Source organism: Cheilinus undulatus, linkage group 16, assembly GCF_018320785.1.
Source record: "Cheilinus undulatus linkage group 16, ASM1832078v1, whole genome shotgun sequence".
Lineage (NCBI taxonomy): Eukaryota > Metazoa > Chordata > Actinopteri > Labriformes > Labridae > Cheilinus > Cheilinus undulatus.
The window spans coordinates 17,181,168-17,199,465 of NC_054880.1; the positions used below are offsets into that span (position 1 = coordinate 17,181,168).

Consider the following 18,298-nt stretch of genomic DNA (forward strand, 5'->3'; position numbering starts at 1 on the left):
TTATTTTTTAAGGTCGTGTTCTAGTTTGTAGTCCTGCACTAAATTTCCCAGGAGTTGTAGAAATCCAAGTGAAGTGGGCGTCTTGGGGTTTACTGCATTGATGAGTCATTTCTGCAGGAAACTGGGGTTGTCATACCAGGATTTCAATTTTAGATACTGGTAAAAATTAAATAATATCAATACCTGTTCATCAAAGCAACAAAAGACATCTTAAGCACCCAGTACTGCATGTATTGCAGGTGAACTCCTGCTGTCTAGATTGCAAAAACATCAGAAACATTGTGTATTAAAAATTATTCATGCAGAATAAATACAGCTCCAAGTTGTTTACTTCACTTTTCTTAATCAATGTCATAGTCTCTCATTCATCTCTCCCACAAACACTACATTTAAGCAATGAGTCATGTGTTGACGTACTTTATTGACCAGTTCTGCAGGCTAGAAGCAGAACATCACGCCTCAGGGACTGAACACAAGTTATTCACATTCATTTCAAAAAACAGGAAATAAAGACGAGCACTGCCACCTTAAACAAGCGCATTTTTGGCTTTTGGTCCATTTCAAACATTCTTTTAAACCTGAAAAATCAAACATTAATCATAACTGATGGCTGTGCAACACACATTATATTTATTCTCTAAAGAGAGTATTAGAAAGGCTGCTGGTCATCTCATGACTGGTTAAAGGAGTGCAGTCAGTTCAAACATTGATGTTTATGGCTTTTTTGACTATTGATGGAGTGTCAGGTTGGCTTTTACTTTTCATTCCTAGCATTTCATGCCTCTTAGTGCATCAGTTGTAACTATAAACGGCTTGCTTGCTCAGCTTTTTCTAGAAAAGTAAAGTGGCTAACTGCTTTATCAAAAGCTGTATAAAAGCATCAGAAGCACCTCAAAGACGGTTTTCAGTCATTATCACCGCCTCATATTTTGCTGCTATAATGAAGCATTGTGCGTTATTCACTAGAAAACATCCACATCAGAAACGAGCCACATCAAGACATCTATAAAGTCTTGGTTTAAGAAAATAAATCTATTTTTCCAGGAGTAAAAGAGTGGGTTCTTCCTCAGCTCTACACGGTCGGCTCAAGCAGCTCCTGCAGGTGACACAAGGTGTCCTTCAGGGTGACGGCTAATGTCTCTGCGTGAGTCTCCTCGCAGCAGTTGAAGGCGGTGATGGAGAAGTGGACGTGGTCAGCCTGGGGGTTGTAGCAAATGGCGTAACCGTCAGGAACGAGGGGCCCAAAACACATCACACTGTCCGTGTTTGCAGGCACCTGAAGGAGCAAATACGAAACATGTAAACATTTCATAATGTATCTAGAAATATTAGACATGTTCAGTCATCCTGCTTGTTCTTGATCAATGTAGCTACAGTACACAATCCCAAACTCTGTAGCCAAGTTCCGTTAAATAAATATCCCATTCCAGTGTTGGACTCCAGGTTAAAATTGGCTGGATAAACACCGATTGGCAAACAAAACCAGGGTACATAAAGTAACATGGTGATCTTCAAGGACAGCTTGTAGGAGTTTAACGGTTCACAGAGATCACAGTATCACAGGTTTAGGATCACTTTTCAGCAGGTTGTCATTCAAAAGGAAAAAACCACAAGAAGTCCTGGATGCATATGTCTAGGTTTCTCATATTTATTATTTTGAACTGGCAAAAGTGAAAGTAAAAGTGTTTAAAACAACCTGTGGTAATTGGTATGACATGTGGTGTTTTGAACATCCTCTACTACTATATATATGTGGCCATTAAATTACATTAGCATCTGTACCATCTTTGATCCTCTTTGCTTTCAAATCCTGAAGCTTTAAAACAGTATGAAGAAGTTAGGCAAAAGGGATAAGAAGCCGGTAGGTCTTCTTGCTGAATTAGTTACTACTGCATGTACTGTAGCTTTTCTTCTTCAGGTGTTTTGTTATGCTAGCTAGCTTCTTCTTCATTTGTTGTTTACTAGTGGTTAACAATTAGGTATGAGCATGTACATGCATTTGAATACAATGTCATTATGGGCCATGCTGGTGTTACAGCCAGGCAGCTTAAAAATTTTGTCCATATAATGTAGTTGATTAATATCACGCTGATTTACAGCATGTCTAGTGTACATTTTCTGGAGTAACTGTGTTTTCATTAGTTAGTTGATGCTATAAAGATTAAATGTACCACCGTGATTGGCTGTTCTTTTAATAACCGTGGCACCTGCAACTTTCTCAACTAATTAGTGTATAAAGTTGGCTGTGGTTAGCCAAAAAAGGAGGGGGTTCACCAGCCAGACTCCTTCCTCTACCTGTTTTTGCTCCAAACAATTTTCATATATATATCAGCATCAGCAGCAGGGGGGACTTTTGCTTCACAATTGAACAACAGAAGGAGACGGAGCTTAAAACCTTAAACTCATGGCAGCACAGTGCATTGAACAGTTGCAAAATGACCTGCTATATAGAACTGCAAAAATTAAAACAGAATTTCAAACTCATATTTCAGGCTAAAGTGACTAAATCTATAGCTATTTGTTCAGTGGGATCTGTATATCAAACACAAGGAAATAATCAACCCATCTGAATGGCATCATTTTGAAACTGACAACAAACATGATTGGTAGAAACTCGCAGTGGAAGAACATCAAACGCTCCAGAAACAATGAGAAAAATGTATTACCTAAAAACAACACTCCCATTAACTGATATGCTTACTGGGCTGTTAACATCTCACGTGAAATAAATCTCAGCCATAACCACACAGCCTTTAACACACCTGTCCTGTTCGGAGTTTCCAGTGCGTCGCCAGGCCATAAGCTGTGTCCATGAAGATTTTAGGAATGCTCATTCCTTCCTCGATGGCCTGAAGCTTCAGCCCTAGAAGGTGGTTCTCAATGCCTTGGCCTTTGAGTGCCTGAGGAGCAAGGAATAAATCAAAACAAGTGTGTGTAACTTAAAAGCACATAAAAAAAGCTGATCTTTTTATCTACCTGATCAGTCAGAGCTGAAAATGCATCAACAGCCTCTCTGAACAGCTGCACCTTTGCTTCTCTCTGCAACATAAAGACATAAAACACATGGGGAAGCAGATAAAGCTCACCTCTCTTTGTGATTAAATCAAGTGAAGCCAGGCTAACACAGAGCACTTGTGTTTCTCACCGATACAGACGGATCATCAAAAGCAAGGATGAACTTGAGTGTCTGATTGGTGGGTGAGCGAATGTACTCCGTCCTCCCACCTCGAAACATTCGCTGAGAAATGATACCACAGGCTGCACAAACCTCATTGTGAACTCTAAAAACACACAAAAACACAGGAGTGAAATCTTAAGAGGACTATGGAGCAACTATTAATCATTAGTTGGACGTTAACATTGTGTGATTAATGGAAAAAAACACAAAAAATACGGTTACTGTTAATTTTAAAAGTTTTTAAAGTCTGCTTTCACTGCAATCTGCACAGGATTACTACTAGCTGGACCTCTGGGAATTTGTAATAACTGTGGGGAACAGTGTGTTTTTAAGTCCCTACAGATTGTCCATGTCTGTAATTTGTTTTAAAAATGCCAAGGCAGATTACCAATCACTTTAGCATCCTAGCCATTTCATGGGCTGGGTTGGAATCCAGCATGGCAGCAACTCCATGCTGATCCAAGGGAAAGAGCCAATTTATTTTGGAGCAAAATTGCAATGCAGAAATAATGAAGAAGAGCTCTGTTCTTAAACAACAGAGATTCAAAAAAAAAAAGACAGCAAGACAATGAAAAACAAATGTAATGTAAAAGAAAAGCAGCATTGGTCCAAGGAGGGGAAAGCGGTCTCCTGGCTATGCATGAATGAAGAACAAAGAAAGCTGGAAGGAAACATAATTCCACCACTAGTGTTCCTGGGAAAAAAGAGAGGTGCATACACTTTTACAGTGAAGTAATAATGTGACTCTCTGGCCAGCTCCAGTCCATGTAAAAGCAAAGTGGCTCTCCAGATTGAACCAACAGGACACCGGCATTGGCTCTAGCCCAGCACTAGTCCTGGAACTGGCTATGTAGGATATGCAGATATCACAACAGATGATGAATTTGCAGATGAGGACTGTTGCTGATGCTGTGTGTTTTGTGGCACATGTGTGCCATGCATGCCCTCTTTGGCTTCTGCTGGTATGGCTTTCACACTAGGCACAAGTTTGCGGTGTGTTAGTTGCATCTCTGTTCTGTCAAAACCCTGTCTATTCTTCATAAGTTTTATCTCAAAAATCCTCTCAATAAGTGACTTGATCCAGTGTATAGTTGCTGGAAAATATTCAAAATAAAAGCATTCTGTACAAACGAAAGGAGTTTCTCCAAAGAAATGCTAAACTGGGCTTTTATTTTGAAAAGCACAAATCTGAAGTTTACTTGTGGTGTGCTTATCTTTCCTGTGACATATATAAAACAGATGCATTTTAGCTTGTGGCCTTCATCTGGGTCATCAAGAAACAGGCTGCAAACATATTCTACTGATGTGGATGGACATATTTACAACATCTCTATTTATAACTGTCTGATCAATTTGCAGCTCACAGAAAACATAGGCAAAATCCCAAACATCTACAATCTAATCTCCACATGAGTCTGAAAAGCTTGACTTGCTTATATGCAAACAAACTGAAAATCAATCAGTGTCACAGCCAAGATGCACGTCTCACACTGCCAGTCTGAAACAGCTGTTAGAAGAATGACCTCTACAACATCAGCTGCAGAAAATGATTACAGAAAAAGCTTTAGAAGTTTCACATTTACACACACCTCCCATACTTAAACAAAAAGGGACGTCACAATGCTCATCTCATTGCTGTTTTCAGTCAGTCGTGAATGAGTTCATGGTTAAAAGTCGACGATGTACATTAGGCCCATATGGACATGTATCAATGTAGGCTATTTGACTCCTTTTGGTGGGATGGTGTGTCTCAAGATCATACTGGGATAATGAAGGTTTTCCCCAATAATGAGTAAATTTTCTCAAGATGTCTATAAAAAACACTGAATTTTACAGTACTATGCAGAACGTTAAGGCATGTTTTGGCCATAAACTAATGCAGAAGTAAGGCACAGATGTCTTGAGTAAACTGCCTGGCTCACCTGTAGTAGGCGAGCTGCAGGGCGACCTGGATGAAGGAGTTTGGACTCAGCTTGTGCCGCTTGGGAAGATCTTTGCCGAACTTCTTGAAGTTGAACACATTCACGTCAAGGTCATTGATCAGGCTGTTGGAGAAATAAAATCACACTGTGAGGAAATTCTTTCAAACTCTCAAGGATTTTTTTCTCTATTCCCTAACTGACCAAAGAAACGGGCATTAAGAATTTAATAAGTATTCACACAAGGGATGTGCTCTGTTGGTTAATCTTAATTTCTTCAGTACATATCATGTGGTATGTTAAAGAATGTGGGAGGTTTCATGCCCATATATAAAACTGTGCTATCATTTTATTCTCAGTCCCCTTTTTAGCATTTATAAACAATAGAAAATATTCATCAATAATTTATAGCAATAAAGTAGAGGTTAGGCCAACTTTGTACTTTTTTTGTTTACATACAGCAACCTCCACTTTTATTGGTTCACAGAAAGACTTTAAGTTGTTGACAAGGGTGTGGACAATCACTTTTATCTGCTAACAAGTACATTTTTTTTCCTTTTTGTATCTTAATGTCCTGTGTGAAGCACTTTGAATTGCCTTGTTGCTGAAATGTGCTACACAAATAAACTTGCCTCACATCCTTATTTAAATGTTAAAGTGGGAAAGATGTATGTGTGAATTTAAATAAAGAAGCAGTGTGTGGGTTTTAAAAAAGCCCTGTTACAAATGATGGCTTACAGTAAAGTCAAGAGTGAAAATAAATGTGTTTACTCTCCTGTGGCTTTACTTTACTTCAGTGTTGTTAGATATGAGGTCAAAGTAAACATAAAGCTCCCTCTGCGCAGCAAAGCCATTCCTCTCTTATCATTAAAAGCATCCCATACACTCTACCTAAACACAAAACACTCTACACTGCTTTGAAACTAGGCGAGGAGCTCACATGTCCAGGTTTTGCTTGGCATGCTCGATGTCCCTCTTTATTTCTCTGTCAATGTGAAAGTAGAGCTTCTTGGGCATCGGGAGAGGAACCAGTGGAGCTCTCTTTGGGTCTGGCTTCTCACTGCAGTCAAGACAAAAGCACACAAACGACTGGTACATAAGTATGTGAAATATGAAAGAAAAAAAACATTTTTAATATGAGACTAGTACTGTTTGACTGCAATGAAAAACGTTTTTTTTAGTGGATTGTAAGGGATTAATGAGCAAGGGAAAAGATAAAATCAAGATGACAGATGAAGATCAATTGAAAACACACAAATAGAGGCTACAATATCAAATGCAAAGTATGTATTGTAAATATCACCGCCAGGGGGCTCTCAATGAAATAAATGACAACAGACTATGAATAGACACGGGATTTGCTGCTCACCTACCCCTACCTCTGCAGCTTACTTCATGTTTGTATTGAGGACTTGTCACACCTGTAAACATAATAACTGCCAATAGACAATAAACCATTAACATCATACAAATCTGCAGCTTTTCATGTAATAATCCAACAAATGTAATCGCAGTTGCCTACTGTAAACAATTACACTTGAGGGCAAATTCCCCCCAAAATTATACGTAAATTCCTGAAAAATTTCAAGGAAATTCCAAAAAGTTCAAAGCAAAGTCCCCCTTAAATGTTTTTGCAAATTCCCCAAAATAATACATTTCCCCAAATACCATGAAAAATAGAGAAATTTCCCCCACTTATCCTAACAAATTTCCATGAACAATCTTGACATTTTCAAAGGACAGTTCAAAACTCCCAAAAATTCCTAAAAACCTATGAATGCATTCCTCAAGTTTCTATGGAAATGCCTGAAAATTTCCACACAAATGTCCCAAATACCCATGAAATTGCCCAAAAAGGTCTCAACAAATTTCATCCAAAAACCTTCAGTGAAACTCTCCAAAAATATCCAAAAATATTCCCCAAATTTCCATGAAAATACTTTAAAAAGGCAGAGAATATTCCAAACTAATTCCCTATAAAATTTCAATGAAAATTCCTGAAAATTCTCCCAACCTTTTCTTTTTAGCAAATTACTCAAATTTCAGTGAACATTCTGGACAATTATCTCAAAACTCTAACAGCAGAAATTATTACTCTGTTGTAGGAAAGCATAAATGTAATGCCCTCAATTGTACATGCAGGATCTTAGGAGGATATACTATTATCTAAGAATATCAGATCTAATAAATGTAAGTATGTAAGAGCTTCTTAAAGATGAGGCTTTTATATTTGCCTCAATATAAACAAACACTGAATCCAGCTCAAGTTTTGTGTTTTGCCTAAGGCCTCATTGGTCAGCTCATGGCCAAACTGTATGGTAGCCAGACAGGACAAAATTAATATCACAACAAATTCCGGCCTCAGGTGCTCATGTGGTCAAGATTTAAAATATATAGACTAGCCTTAACACCACAGATGCATCAGTCATTTCTCCTCCTTCTCTCACCAGTAGTCCAGGATGTGATGCAGCAGTGTTGCAATGGGCGGACCCTCGGCGGTGGCTTGTTCATACAGGAGACCCCAGGAGCCGTCCTCTCCCACCACAAACTGCTCAAATAAACATGTCACAGTTAACAGTGCACTGCATGTACTGTATCGGGTAATCCTATGTTACCTTTGGTCATGTGCCGCTCACCTGCAGAGTCTTATCGAACCAGCGATTACCACTGTTGGAGAAAGTCCCGCCTCCATGGAGGACCTGTGCTGCTTTACGGCTGGCATACCTGTCAAAGTACACTATTATTGTTTGCCTTTTGAAATGTAAGCAACATTAAGATTTACTTGTAGTTTCTTTTTTCTTTTGACTGAGCAAAGGACTTCTACTTGTAATAAGGTATTTTGGGGATATTAACTTTCTTTTTAAATAAGTTAATGATCTGAGGTTTTCTCCATCCGCTAAGACATTCAATAATACAAATTCAGTCAAATTTATTCTTAGGGATTTACAATCATTCAGTACAATTCTGGTAACTTTACATCCCATTTGGTGGAAGTGACAATCATACGTTGCTGCTTCAGACTGAATGTAAACAAACAGAACAAGGATATCTGAGCACACACAGGATTACCACACTTCGGGCAAACACAGAAATACCTGAATGTGTGCAAGTGTGTGTGCTTACTTCTCATCTGATATCCTCATGACCGGAGAGTCCAGGCACAAGGCGAAAAGTCCAGACTCAATCAGCCGCACAGATTCCTTGTTTAGTTTATCTAGAGCACAAAAAAACAAGCTGAATTCAGTTCCCAAAACAATTTAACCAGATGTATTTGGATGTTCCCTAAAGGGTATATCATCTTCTCCTTTAAAAACATATTTGAGTGAGAAAAGCTGTTAAAAAGCCGGCAGTAACCTCTTAACTTGTGGGTAATTTAATAGCTAGAAACTTTCATAAGATGGGACTGTTTTCGTGGTGTTATGTACCTCGGAGCAGCCGGTTGTAGGCCTCTCCCCACGTGTGACGGTGCTCACTGGTCAGGATACCCATTGGCTCTTTGTCCGTCTTCCAGGACTGGGAGCGGATCCTCAGCAGCTGACTGTGGATCTGACTCTCCGTCATCCTCGAGCCATCGCTGTTATAAACCTCCAGCTGGAAGAACTAAAAGAAGGAGGAAAGACAGCCTTTTTATTCCTCTGAGGATGAGTTGAGAATTGAAGCAGTGAAGCTGTCCGCGTTGGTTTGGTATCACTGAACCTGAAGATTTCTCAGTACTACACTGTCTTTGGTGCCTGGGTACTTATCGATGTGTCCACTGTACTCATATCTGTAAATTAAACTATGGAAACTCTTTTTCTCTTTCGCAATCACAATGTGACACACTTCATGCTACTGTTGCTGCTACAATCAAAACAAAAGAAAATTTTGACCAACTGGTCTGACAACATTTAACAATCCAGGTAAAATAAACCAAACAGTCTGGTAACGGATCAGTAGAAAATTGGACTGGAAACCATTTATATGGAGCTGAAGAGCTTTCTCTCATTTTGTCATAAATATGATTTTAAAGAAAAAAGTAATATACTTTCTATTTATTTATTTCTTATTTATTTTTATTTGAAATATCAGGGTCAGGACATATTATTAAACACTTACATGTAAATATGTAGGATTGTAGCCAGTGGCTAATTTCCGTCCTTTTACCTAAATTACCTAATTTACATTCAGGGTACAAGGGTTAAGATTTTTAAGAACTTTCAAGGATCCAGGAGAACCCAGCTTATTTGAAAGACAAGAGCCAACTCCTATTTTTGAGCTGGCTTCCCCTTTGTCCATTTTTTTGTTGTTTAATAAACACAGAAAAGCCAAAAATTGGGAGCCTAAAGTCAGGCTCTGATAACTGAGCTGAGCCAAAATGATCCAGATCCCTAAAAGGAACCAGTATTCCCATCACTGTCTGAGTGAGTCAAACTGGATCACTTAATGAAAATATACAATAAATGTCTAATGCAGTGAAAGTAATTCTCAGTGCACAGATATCCCCCTCCCAATATCATAAATAACCCTAACCTCTACCCGGTGTCCCAATTGTAAACTATAAATATGATCTTGTGAAAAAGCAAAACAGTTCTGGTAGATCATAGAGAATGAAATTAATAAAATTCTATCGATCAGCACCAATGATATGTCCCAACTTGGTATATCAAATACCTTCATCTCTGACAAATATAAAAGAAAACCCTAGAAGTGCTAACTCAAAACATGCTTGCCAAGTTTGTTTCAGAAAAAAAACACTGCAGTATCGGATTTTTGTATGTCTAAAAAAACCCCACAGTTTCAGCCCTGCTCAGAACGAGCTGTTTCTGCGTCTGTGGCTTTAAATGATAATGAGCTGTCTGACTCCACCCCTCTCAGGAAATGGATGTGACTTAATGGATGTGGCTCTCCTGATCCTCCTTGCAGCTAGCACCTGAGAGGAAGCTCAGTAAAGGGTGGAACTTTCTTCCAAGCGGGGAGGGCGAACCGAACCTGGGGCCGCTGCTAACTCCCCACATGACATCATGAGGGGAAAATCTGAGGACGGCTTGTTTCAGCACACATTTTCTGAAAGGTGGAGAAAGACAGGGTGGGAGGGAATGGATTTTTCTGATTCTTGGGGGGATTGCGGACAGGCCAGGGGCACAGATTTTTGCTTAAAAAGCCTAAAAAAGTGTATTTTGCATATGTGACCTTTAAAATTTTGTTATGAAGCAACCTGATGCTACAGTCATTTATTTTCATTTTTATTATCATAATTTCACACTCAGTAGCCCATAATGACAAAGTGAAAACAGAATGTTAGATTTTATTTGCAAATTTACTGAAAATAAACAAGATATATCCCACTGACATAAGTATTCAGACCCTTTGCAAAACACTTAGATTTAGTTCAGGCTCTTCCTATTTCTCTTTTTAGTTTCTGAGATGCGTTTTGCACTGAGTAGAGGCTGTTGTCTAGTCTTTCTGTCATAAAGGCCAGATCAGTGGAGGGCTTCTGGTCCTTTTGGGACTATTTTAATCTTCAGCTCATAGTTTGTTATTTTTTGAGGACAAAGACAAAACATTTTGCATGTCAGACTTTGGACTGTGAATAATTCCTGAATCCTCTGTCATGTTTTAGTCCTACCTGGTAGTTCCTGACAACTGTGATGTGAGTTGGCGAACGCCGAGAGCGTCCATGATGGGCGATGTAGTCGTGCTTAGGTCCAGGGATCCTGCAGGAGGAGAAGAGGAGCGGGTACAGCTCCATGCATAGAGGCTTTCCTCGCATGTGCTCCACGGGCAGATGACCACTGAAGCAGACAGAGAGAAGCATGTCTGGTAGTTATGTTAAGTAGACTCTTTCATATTTCTGCAAACACACTTTGTCTAAACCTTGAATTAGAGAGTGCAAAACAGAGCAGGGATCAGTTAGCTGCATCACTTTTCATTTATATGATAATGACCCTTTATTTCCTTTTTCAAATTTTAGAAAGAACCTTTAAATTGGTTGTAATATTTCAGTCAACTAAGAAACTTTAAACTTCAATCTTTTAAAGTAAAACTTTACAGCTCTTCCTTGAATTTAAAAGGATATTTCTGCTAAATGTAAAGATATTCTCTTGAAGTCTTTCAGAGATATTTGTCTACCTAAACAGACAGATGAATGCAGTCAATTATGTCAGATAGTAAAAAATGCACTCTTATCATCATGTATTGGACTAAATTGTTGCTCTAAACATTATGATCCTGAGGCTAAACTTTATATAATTTATAATCAACCCAGGGCTGTGCCAGAGAGTAAAAACAGCACTCACACTTCAGTCGTGTGCTGTTGGCTTTGCACAGATACAGTTACAAACAAATTTAGACACAGATTAGCTTCATACAGCAGAGAGACGCACACTGATGCCAGCTTGGCTTAAAGGTTACACCACTGAAATAGAAGCTGCCCAAAGTGACGGTAAATCAGCAGATTAAAAGCAGGATTACTGGAGCTTTTCAACCAAGATTCACAACATTTTACAGTTAATTAACGGCTCAAATGACTCTTACAGCTGCTTTTATTTGACTGTACCGAGATTAGATTTCATCCAGAATAATAGCTGTATTCATCTCTACTGATACTGACATGAATCCAAGGCTGCTCTGTGCAACAGAGTATTGAAGTTTATATAGAAAGATGTGCTTTTTATCCAGGGAGTGTTTGTCTTTGTTAGACAGTTTAAAGCAATTCAAGAGTTCTTCTTCTTCTTCCTAATAATTATCATTAATAAGCACCAGCTCAGGAATACTTACGTGCTGATTTTGGCTTTGAAATCCAGCACTGCTGCGATCAGTTTGGATGCAAACCTACATGGAGACAAACAACAGTCATGAGCTAGGTGCCCTCTTTAAACTAGATGTCTACAGCTCCTTTTAACCTGACAATTTAGACTTAGTAACATTCAATCTGATACCTGCATAGGTTAAATACAATGTCATTACAGTCCCTGGTGGTGTAATGGTCAGGCCACCAAATACTTTGGGCCAAATAGTGTTAATTAGCCTCATCAGATGTCTATTAGCATGTTTTTATCTGAAATCAGTCGGAGTGCCTAACATGGAAAATGGCACTGAACCCCTGCAAGCAGGACTGACTTTACCAAGCAATTTTGCTACTTTACAGAGCTTTGACTGTCAGCCTGAGAGTACACGTTTAAAATAAACACAAGAGTTCACTGAAGAGACCCCTAATCTAAATTATGCTCCTATGTCCTACTCCTAAATTACCATATGGCCCTCTGTTGCCACATTTAGTAGACCCAGGCTCTGAGCCTTCCAACCTAAGAGCCAGGACATCTCTGGGGTTGTCAAATGGGAGCTTCCTTTTACCCCTGTTTAAGGCAACTGGTCCCACAACCTCTCTAGGAGGCTGGACAGTGAGCTCCCTGGGCCCAGCAAGCTACCATGCATGCAAGCTCCACGAAGTGTCAAACCTGATACTTCCTACCTTAGCCCATGACCCCTAATTGCCCCAACAAAAACACACAAACAAATAAACTTTTCCCGGTGCCAAATAACATATGAGAAAAAAATGCATTTGGAATGTATTTGGAAATGAATCAGCACATTGCTTTGCAGTAAGAAAGCCACTTTGTTCTAACATTACTCCTAACATGTGTTCCTCTGCCATGCAAAAACCAGCCACTGGTTATTATCTCCTGAGAGTAATAGACTTGAAAAGTGCCTGATATACTGCCACTTTAAATAAAAACAAACTATCCTGATAAGTTTCCCCTCGTTTCTGAAGTTACTACAGCCACAGTTATGGTTACGCAGGTACATTAATGACCAGTATGTGAGTAATATTCATACTGCACCTGTATAATATCTACACCTAATGAGAGAGGATTAGAGAGAGAACAGAGCTATCCAGAGGACGGGTCTGTTTTCAGTTCCCCTGGGGATTTTGCCCTTTCCAGTAAAACTGCCGACCCCAGCTTTAAAGGTTATACAGTTTCTTTGGCTCATGAAGGTAATCAGGTTACAAAGTGTTAATGTCAGCCACCAATAGGAAAATAAAAACGTGTGTATCCAGATCACGCTGAGAGGACACATCATACAAAGCGTTTTTATTATGAAAGATAAACTACCAGTGGTATTTACAGCTTACTTTACTAGAGAAACAAAGAATAACAATAATAGCTTTGTCTACTTGAACAGTTCATTCTCGTGGTTCACCGTCTGCAATAGAAATGTTCAGTTTACTATCAGTTATGACAATTATCTGACTAATGAGTACATTTATTATCAAATCTTCTAAATATTTCTCTATTTGCAGATGAAATTGAACAATTTCTAACAAAAGAACAAATTGACTTCAACCCAATAATGTGATTAACAAAAGGGGAGGTGAGAAAGTTCAGATCATCTCTGTAGTCAGCCCTAATGATAGCTCTGTTAGTTTTGGAGATGCAGCAGGCAACAATAAAGCTGCTGCTACTTTGTGATTTATTGTGTGCATTGATGTGTTCTGTGCTTTTGACTCACACAAGCTGGCTCCTCCAGCCGTTGTAATCCCTCCTGGGCAGAGAGATGGCCGGATTTGAGTGCACTGGCAATGGCTGTCTGCTCTCCAAGTACGCCCACTGAACCCACCAGGGAGCAATCTACAAGAGAGAGAGAGACCACACACAAGAATGAAACTCTAGAGCTGAGACTCAACAACAGTAGGGTCGTCACAATTTCAGATGTTTAAACTTTGATAAGACACTAGTAAAAATTAAATGATACTAACATCCAATGTAGGGTTATTTCTTCTTGTTAATTATAAAAACTGGAGCAAAACTCTTGCAGCTAAAATTGTACAAATACATTGGCAACCTTTCAGGAGTGAAATGTGGCCAGTGTAGTTAAGATCAGTGTTTCTCAGCTGGTTGATCAGATTTCTAAAGCAGGCTGCAGAGCTGTTTTCAGAGAGCCATGCATGTGTGGCTGGAAAAAAAATATGGCAAAAATCTGCGATAGATGGAATCAGAATTTTACTTTTCTCACTTTCTTTTGATAACAATTACAATTTGTTTTTTCCTTGAGATATCTACTTAGCTAGCTTGTTTTCTTGAGGAAGCTTGCTGCTAACAAAGCTGTTTTCTCACAATAATGTGTTCATTTCTTGAGATTTCAAACAACAATAATTTCCATATAACTATGGGAAACTCTGTGAAACTGCAAAGTTCAATGCTCTCTCTTTTGTGTCACCTTGGGTTAAAAATATGACAGAAGAACATCGGTCAAATGCTGTTGGTGGAGCAGGCGCCCATATAAAGAGGCTTGAGTCCATGACAACTGGTCACAGGATTGATTCCCGGTCATGGCATAGTTTGGTGCATATTTTCCCCCACTCTTAGTCACCATATTTCCTGTTGTTCTTCAGCTGTCTTATCTATATATAAGACATAACACTCACCCAAAAACCACTAAAAATATATTAATAAATATGACCGAAGATCTTTGGTACTTTTTGATACTATCAGTCAGTCATGCTGCTTTAGAAAGAGCCCCCACAATCTAAAGCCAGCCAAATGCAGTCCAATATAATTACATCCAGAAAGATCCATGGACCGGTTTTGTGTAATTTCAAATTTGCCGCTGTTGTTCTCAGCAGTCCATTGTGTTTGCTCTTATAATGTCTCTTTTCTAGGCAATTATTAACAATGCTTTATAGAAAAATGTCTACCAACCTCTATTCTTTTTAGAGTCTTTGGTTTGAAAATACCTGGTCTTTTCCTCATAAAACAGGTGTGAAATACTCATTTTCTATTCTATTATGAACAGCTTTGAACCTGAACTAGCTAAGACTTCATGCTTCATCTAAAGGCCTGTTTCACTATTTAAAAAAAAAAAAAAAACTTTTTTTGTATTACTCAATACCAGTTATTGCTACGTGTTGTTAACTTTCTTACGCCACTTTGTATGAGCTTGAACTACAAATGTTTCCAACACAGAATTCTACTTAGTGGGGGTATTCCTGAATAGGTGTTTCTGACTAATTTCATGTGAAATTCTAAGGGGTTATAATAACAGAATTGTATATATGTATGTGTAAAAAAAATCACAGCTTTTTAAACATATGGGGTTAAAAAAATATCTAAGTATCAAGCATTCTGACAAACAAACACCACAAAAAGATCTTCAGGTCTAAATAGCTGATATAAGGTTAATAAAATTTTAAAAAAGCTTGTTTAAATGTATTTTAAATACAATGCTTGTCTGAACTTCGACCCCAATGATTGTTTTGCTAGTTTATAAAGATGCACTAACAAGTGAATTTAGTAAGTGTAGAAGTAAAGTTCTAGTAAGTGAATTTGTGAAATCTTTGAATTTGTGAATGAATGTGTAAATGTGTGAGTCTTTTTCATTGTGTATTGCTTAGCCAATGTAAACTATAATTTCCATGTCAGTAAAGCCATTTGAAATTGAAATGATAAAACATGTTAAAAACTTGCTTAATGGTTCCTTTTGACCATGAGACAAGATCTTGCTTTTTTTTTTAATAAAATATATTTAACGTTATGTATAGTTTAATGTAATGTAATGTCAGTAGTGTTTTTTTTCTATATATTTCTTAAAAATTGCTGCAAACAAAGGAAACAGCACCCATTATTCCCATGATTTCAAGGATGCACAGGATAATAAAAGGCAATAATTTACTAAATATAAATTATTTCTAAAGACATCTTCCATAAAAGCAGAGGCCTGTGAGCTCTGCTAAGGTCTAGTAAACATAAAAATATCTGATTTCAGGCATCCAGAGAACAGAGCAGCTTATTTCCTTCTGCTATGAGTGGCTGACTTAATTCATCCTCATTCTTCATGATCACAGTTTATTTGTCTGCTTATCATGAAGAGACTTCAACTCCAGTTTCATTATGCAACAGAGCATTGTAGATTAATAAGCAACTGAACCTTGAACATTGATATGTGACCCTTAATACAGATCAGGATCCATTGCTGGTAATACTTAAAAAAAAAAAACAACAACCATTGACTAACTCTTTCTACTTCCTCTTAATTTCTGATTTAACAGTGCTCTGCTGTATCAATCAAGTGGTTTATGACTTAACTGCTAATTTAATCTTCACTAATGTGCATAATTTGTTGTGAAAGCTGTTATTTTGGAGGACGTATTTATTGTTTTGGAACTAATGCTGGGGCTGATACATCCAAGACTGCCCTCCACCGCATTCATATAAGTTTTAGATTAGTTATTGATTAACCTTATTTTAGAATTTTAATACATGGTAAATGTAGTACAGCAACTCCAAATTGTCTGATCCAGTTTTAAGGTCTCATAAGAAATATCTGAAGCAGAATCATTCAAAAGGTGCAGGTGTGGAAGGCAGTCTAAGTTAATTTTGCTTAAATCTATGGGACTCAATGTCTCAAGGGGGTAAAAGACTGAGTTTATTTGCTTAAAGTGGCAGATTTAAAGATTCTGTTGCCTTTCTGTGTGTTTTTTTCAATTGTGCATTCGTGCCATTTTTGTTGCTTTCTCAAAACTGTGATCAGGGCAATAACTTCATCTTCTTGGCAGTTTTCAGTCATTTGTATCTTAAGTTATTTTGCATCCTGAGGTAAAGAGCTGGTGTTCTATTTTGTTTTTAAAGTGTTGTAGACACCACAGATTTAGCCCACACATGCATGCCTTACAAAAACAAACCCCAGCAGCTTTATCTTCCCTTTAAAACCCCACCCACATCCATCAGTGACATCTGTCACCCTTCCCAGCACTCATACAGTCCTCACAGACCCAGTTCTTGGTATGTCTGGCTCTCTTCTCCAGCCCCTCCTGCAGCTTCGCACCGAGGCCCCCTGGCCTGCCGAACTCCTGCACCATCCTCCTGGTGTGGCTGATCTCCTCAGGGGGCAGCAGGGGCTCCAGGGCCTTCAGGTAGGCCTGCAATGTCTGGGCCAGAGGGGGCACCGGCTGGGGGGGCACAGAGGAGGAGAAACAACACAGCTCCTGCCTGAAGGAAGGCTGCAAGAAGGGAGATACGTTTGAGGAACTCTGCAGGACTCGGGCATTTGCTGTAGTACAACATACTGCCTTAAAATTATGATCACATTAATCTAAAAGCTGTAATTAAATGCTCGTGTGGTATATCTGCATGTCAGCAAAGTGGAACGACTCCCAAGAAAGTTTGAACAAATGCCAAATTCAGCAAGGCACCTCTTGGGCGTATCAAAATAGGAAGCGTGGAAAATATGAGAGTTGAAACAGGGTTAGCTGCCTCTTTCTCGTTAACAGACATTTTGCTATGATAACAACACTGTATGTGAACATATAGACACATGAACTCTATGAATTTTGACAGCTAAATCCAAAAACAGAAGAGTACTCACCCGAGAGAGCCATGATCTGCACGATCCTGCGTGAATTTTCCTCAGAATCATGTTCCCTTTACTCAGAAATCCGCTCTGCTTTGCATTTATAAAACAAAAAGCAGCTTTACTGCTTTATTTACATTAACTTTTCCAAAATCCCCGCAATGTCAGGGCGTCAAATGAAGAAGCAACTATACTATACTAAAATGCAGTCCACCCTTCCTACTTCATGGTTGAAGAAGATGAGAGTCTTCCTCATCGCTGGATGGATCCTAGTTTGGAGACATGTCTGTATCCGTGAGTCAAAAAACGCAAAGAAGAAACCCACCTCTCCGTCAAACTACGTGCTTGCAAACACTCACGTAAGGAACTGGGTCTACAAGCCTGCACACGTGTTGACGTAAAACTGTTTCCGTAAACAGCTACGTGACTACAGACTGGATGTGACGTACCGCATCTCTCCGCAGGGTGTCGCTGTTTCACCAAAAATTGGCGCCGACAAAGGATTCATGAAACGTAACCTGATAAGCTTTTGAAACAAAGTCGTCACCAGCCTAATGTACGAAAAATAAAGGCTTCATTTCTGTGAGGTATTACACGTTAAACAGGTGCTGACCATTGCAATATGCAGTTATAGACAACAATGGAGGTCATTTTTTTACTATTAGGAATTTATGCCCTCACTGCAGAATAAAAAGTACAATTAACATTGTTCTAAAAATAACATTTGCAGCACTTTTGGAAATAAACCAGTGCCTGTGACTAAATATGTTGTTTTTTTTTTATCTTCCTTTAAAAAATGCAGTTGCAGTTGTAAACCTTTACACCAAATGCCAACCCTACCTATGCGATGAAACTTAAAAAATTAACATCAGAC

General features: G+C 38.7%; 1 protein-coding gene across 1 annotated transcript; it reads right to left on the reverse strand.

The window, feature by feature from the left end:
• Positions 1-401: 401 nt before the first annotated feature.
• cratb (carnitine O-acetyltransferase b) lies at positions 402-17,798 on the reverse strand. The gene is made up of 15 exons (XM_041809692.1): positions 17,440-17,798; positions 16,847-17,074; positions 13,588-13,706; positions 11,854-11,907; positions 10,703-10,868; positions 8,523-8,697; positions 8,221-8,311; positions 7,734-7,821; positions 7,545-7,645; positions 6,038-6,157; positions 5,101-5,223; positions 3,146-3,281; positions 2,977-3,039; positions 2,763-2,900; positions 402-1,276 (listed from the first exon to the last, which is right to left on the reverse strand). The coding sequence occupies exons 1-15, from the start codon at positions 17,488-17,490 to the stop codon at positions 1,073-1,075; spliced, it is 1,857 nt and encodes a 618-aa protein (XP_041665626.1). The 5' UTR covers positions 17,491-17,798; the 3' UTR covers positions 402-1,072.
• Between the last annotated feature and the right edge of the window lie 500 nt (positions 17,799-18,298).

What these genes read in the sequence shown, in the direction of transcription:
- cratb (XM_041809692.1), bottom strand. Translation starts at nt 17,490, where the DNA reads ATGATTCTGAGGAAAATTCACGCAGGATCGTGCAGATCATGGCTCTCT. An exon ending in GCAGATCATGGCTCTCTCGG is followed by an intron (nt 17,075 to 17,439) that starts GTGAGTACTCTT and finishes CCCTTCTTGCAG; the next exon opens with CCTTCCTTCAGGCAGGAGCT. An exon ending in GCCAAGCAAAACCTGGACAT is followed by an intron (nt 5,224 to 6,037) that starts GTGAGCTCCTCG and finishes TTTCTCCAACAG; the next exon opens with CCTGATCAATGACCTTGACG.